At 43.1% G+C, this 5000-nt stretch overlaps 1 protein-coding gene across 1 annotated transcript in view; it reads left to right on the top strand.

The window, feature by feature from the left end:
• LOC143297652 (ras-related and estrogen-regulated growth inhibitor-like) overlaps window positions 1–5000 on the top strand; it is a 13993-nt gene that overhangs the window by 2136 nt on the left and 6857 nt on the right. The window contains exon 2 of the mRNA XM_076610070.1: window positions 4994–5000. This exon is cut by the window's right edge and continues 50 nt beyond it. Within this exon, the coding sequence (XP_076466185.1) occupies window positions 4994–5000 (7 nt within the window). The remainder of the gene's footprint in view (window positions 1–4993) is intronic.

The following is a 5000-nucleotide window of genomic DNA, read 5'->3' as shown; positions in this document are numbered from 1 at the left end:
GAGCGATGCGTTGTCAATTCAGACTTCGTTGTAATAAATTTCAAGTGTTTATCTATATCTAGCAGCAAATAATGTTTTAAATCACAGAGAGAGACGGTTACAACAAGAGAGGGAGAAGAGAGACAGAAAGAGACAGAGAGTGGCAGATGGGTAGATGCATGCGTATTGATTACTGCTGTTGTTCTGCTGCTTCATGCAACGCCTACGATTTCAGTTAACTAATAACAAGGTTGAATATCTATGCCTAATTTCCTTTCACCCCTTTTGGATTGTGGAGGATTACAAACAAAACAACAACAATTAAACAGAACAAACAAAACAACAACAACAAAAATGGAAAACAACGAATCACTGGACTGTAGCGAAAACAATGTCAAGATGTCAAAATTCATACTCACCTTCAAAGCATAGCATTCCAAAACAAATTATAAAATTTCTTAGGAATATTTCGAAGAATCTAGCAATAAAACCACCTCATACATTTGTATACTCAAAGAAAATAATTCAGTAAAGCTGAGCTTATTAGTCCTCAAAGCCGAGGAGGTTACCATGCACCCCTCTCTCCCGTTATGTCGCAGATTCTTTAACGTGCGCTAAGTGCATGCTGCACACGGGACCACGGTTTATCGTCTCATCCGAATGACTAGCGTCCAGACCACCACTCAAGGTCTAGTGGAGGGGGAGAAAATACTGGCGACTGAGCCGTGATTCGTACCAGTGCGCTTAGATTCTCTCGCTTCCTTGGCGGACACGTTGCCTCCAGGCTATCACTCTACATTTTTGCATGTTTTCCAAGAAACAAAAAAAAGTGGGACCCACTCAGAGTTACTGCCCTTGGCACAAGGGCACTCTCTCACGCCCCATATTAACTCACTCAGTACGGCCAGTCCTCTCTTCTCCTCTACACAGACCCCTCGGATGTCCAGTGGGTGTCTGAATGACCCAACCTTTAGCTTCCGTTGTCAGAATTGTGGTATTCTTTGTCAACCTTCACGTCGTCAGTATAAGAGCCTTCCGCTTGCAATATTTTGATGATGGTAATTGGGGTGAAACGCTGTTAACGTCGTCTCTTTCGCCGTTCGAATGGAGAGAGTTAAAAACAAAGGAAACCACGACATTTTTTTCTTTTTCAACAGGGTCTTTTCTATTTGAATAAATATCTAGAATTAAATTACCTTCATTCATCCTTTCACAATCAAGGGTTGTACGGGCCCACTATCAAATCTTCGACGAATTAACGTAAAATGTTCAGGTTGTTTTATATGATCACTTTATTATCACACTTTTCGAAATTATTTTTATACAGAGACCTGCAGGGGTTTTCTAGGAATTATTTCAGTACGTCTGGATGAACATTTGACCCTTTGAGGAGTCACACTGGTCGAGTCGCTTCCCTTACCCCCAAAATGCTGTTTTGGCAGGAATCGCCTGCAAGTTGCAAAATCGTGTAGGTTTCGTGGCTGAGATTAACATATGTCATGTTCCCCTGCTTCAGAATACGAAAGATACTGATCTGAAGATTTTTTTTTTTTTTTCGAAATACATTGTGTATATTGTGTATATCGTCCAATTATTCTCTCTCTCTCTCTCTCTCTCTCTCTCTCTCTCTCTCTCTCTCTGTGTGTGTGTGTGTGTACAAACGCTCGGATGGAGACAAAAGGCTGTACATAGGAAACAGAATGACAGCTCTTCACTAACTGGTACAGCCTCAACCCCGAACGACTGGAAAGTGAATTTGACCTCTCACATGTGTCCTTCACACAAACTGGCGCTTGACCCGTGCCCCCAGCCACCACCCCTACCCCCCCCCCCCCCCCCCCACCCCCACACTCTCCGCTCCCTCAGCCCCCACCCGTCCCCCCGCCCCCCCCCGTCCCCCCGCCACCACCACGCCACACACATAGTTACCCGCCCCCCCGACTTCCTTCCCATCCACCCCCTTCCCCCACCCCCTTCCCCCTCTTCCCCTCTGTCTCTCCAATATCTTTCCCGTTAACTCAAGAACGAAAACAAAACGACCAAGGTGACAAGGGCCATAATTAGTACGTGTTGTTGAAACGAGTGATGGATACTCTCCCATCAGATGAGGTCACGGCGGAGGTGAGGGTGTGGGGGGCATGGGGGTGGGGGTGGGGTAAAGCGAGGAGCTGAGGCGAGAGGGGCGACAATTGGGGGAGAGACTGACAAACTTGGCATCGCCTCCCTTACACCCCTGAGCACATTATTTTCATCTGAAAGGCGATAAGGAAAGAGTTGGTTCACCTAGCAGGTCAGTATTCATTGCTAGCAAAAATACTGGGGGGGTGGGGGGGGGGGGGGGGGGGGGGGGGGAGTAGGGTAACCGAAGCTTTCTTTTGTCGAAAAGGTTTAAAACGAGGGGAGATTACAAGTCCTTTACTTTTCTCTCTGTTTATAAACGATCTTGCCACGGACATAATCGAGAAAGGACACCATGGTATACAGCCCAGTCCTGATATGATTGAACTGTTTATTTTACTTTTTGCGGACGATATAGTGCTTTTGTCTGATACAGTTACTGGTCTGCAGAACCAACTGAATGTGCTGGCAATGAAGGCTTCCGAGTTAGATTTACACGTTAACCTTTATGATAAATCCAAACTAATTATTTTTTTTATAGAAATGGTGGATACATTGCTCGGAGGGAAACCTGGACATAAGAAGGTCACGACATCAAAATCGTCAATTCCTATAAGTACTTAGGTTTGTTTTTCAGCAGAAGATAATCGTTTTCGAAGGCTCTGGGTGACATGGCAATGAAAGCACGGAAAGGTGTAATAGAAATATTTAGAACGTTATGGAGACTTGACGATTTCTCTGTTAGTATTTTCTTGAAATTATTTGATTCAAAAATAAAACCAATTCTGTTATATGGCTCTGAAATCTAGTGATTAATGCAAATTTCACCAATAGAAAAAGTGCACATGTTTGCTTTAAAAGGACTTCTAAATGTCCAAGAACACTAAATGATATGGTGTATGGCGAGACAGGTCGTTACCCTCTGTATATATATTCCTTCTTGTCATGTATAAAGTACTGGATCAGACTTACAAGAATGGGTGAAAATAGACTTCCTCATAAATCTTATAAAATGCTTCTATCGCTATGTGATCAAGATAAAGAGTGCTGGACATCTCAGGTACGAAACACTTTATATAAACTTGGATTCGGCTTTGTTTGGGAAAATCAAGGTGTAAAAAATGCAATAGATTCTTGAATGATTTCAAACAAAGACTGATCGATTGCCATAGTCAAAACTGGCACGAACATCTTCACAACAGCAGCAGGTTCAGCGTTTATCGAAATTTCAAATCATCCATATCATTGGAATCTTACTTTACAGCAGTTAAAAATAAACACATAAGAAATGTGCTTATAAGGTTTAGAATAGGAGCCTCGGATATATGTACACATAAGATGAGATTTACTTTCGTCAGTCCAAACGACCTGAAATGTCCACTATGTAACGCTGGTATTGAAGACGAGATACACACTTTATTTTACTGTAAATCTCTTAACGATCTGCGACATAAATATATTCCATGTTGGTACACGAAACATCCCTCTGACAAAAGTTTAGAATTTATAATGCATGACACAAAAATCCTTCATGATCTAGGTCGCTTTATTTATCACTCAAAGAAACGTCGTGCTGCTTTATTATGATAACAGGTACAACCTAAGTTCTATTATGTTATACATTTAAAACAACGAACGTACATGCTAAAGCGGACTTGCTCACGATGAAAGGCATTTACCTTTTTGATTTTTCGATTCATGTGTTTGCATGCCCGGTTTTACAAAATCGAGTCTGCGCGCGCGCAAGTGTGTGTGGGGTGGGGGAGGTGGCGGTGGGGGGAGGGGTGGAGGTTTGGGAGGGGGTGTGGGGTGGGGTGTGTGTGTGTGCTCAACATTGTAATGGGTCAGAAGACCTTCTACAATAAAACAGTTCTGAGTTTTGAGTTCTCTCTCTCTCTCTTAATCATTCTCTCTCACTCTCTCTATCGTTCTCTCTCTCTCTCTCTCACACACACACACACACACACACACACACACACACACACACACACACACACACACACACACACACACACTCACACACAAATGTCTTGCTTGCTGTATTACCTTCATATAATAAAATTCATTCAGTCCGATTCAGTTCAGTTCAGTTCTCTCTGTCTCTGTCTCTCTATCTGTGAAATGTCCAAAATTTCTGTATCCAAAACTGAGAGGCCGGTGGTCCGTGCTGTGTGAGGAGACCACTGTCCCACTTCACGGCTCATTCCCTTTACTCACTTCCTACATTCTCAGACATTCATCGTGGACTACGTCTGACGTGCTACAGTGATTCTCTCTCTCTCTCTCTCTCTCTCTCTCTCTCTCTCTCTCTCTCTTTCTCTCTTTCTCTCTCTCTTGGTGTCCGAGTCTTTCCCTTTCTCTCTCTTTATCTCCCTCTTTCTATGTCATTGTCTGTCTGTCTGTCTCTCTCTTTCTCTCTCTCCCCCCTCTCTCTCTCCCTCTCTCTCTTTCTCTGTCAATGTCTGTCTGTCTGTCTCTATCTGTGTTTGTCTGTCTCTATCTCTGTCTCTCTCTCTCTTTTTCTGTTAATGTCTGTCTGTCTGTCTGTCTCTGTCTGTCTGTCTCTGTCTCTGTCTGCCTCTGTCTCTCTGTCTCTGTCTCTCTCTGTCTCTTGCTCTCTCTCTCTCTCTCAAAAAAAAAAGAAAAAAAAGGCAATAAATCTGTGTGCGTTATTCGTGTGTGTTTCTTAGTGTGTTTTTTTGGTTTTTTTTGTTTTTTTTTGCTTGAAACCACACGCGCTCTAACATTATGCACTTCACATCTGTGTGTGTGTGTGTGTGTGTGTGTGTGTGTGTGTGTGTGTGTGTGTGTGTGTGTGTGTGTGTGTGTGTGTGTGTGTGTGTGTGTGTGTGTGTGTGTGTGATTATAACATATGTGAATGTTGTTCTTCCTTCAGCCCTCAC

This window comes from Babylonia areolata, chromosome 23 (genome assembly GCF_041734735.1).
Source record: "Babylonia areolata isolate BAREFJ2019XMU chromosome 23, ASM4173473v1, whole genome shotgun sequence".
Lineage (NCBI taxonomy): Eukaryota > Metazoa > Mollusca > Gastropoda > Neogastropoda > Buccinidae > Babylonia > Babylonia areolata.
Note: the sequence above shows the minus strand (reverse complement) of the source record. Positions and strands in the feature narration are given on the sequence as shown.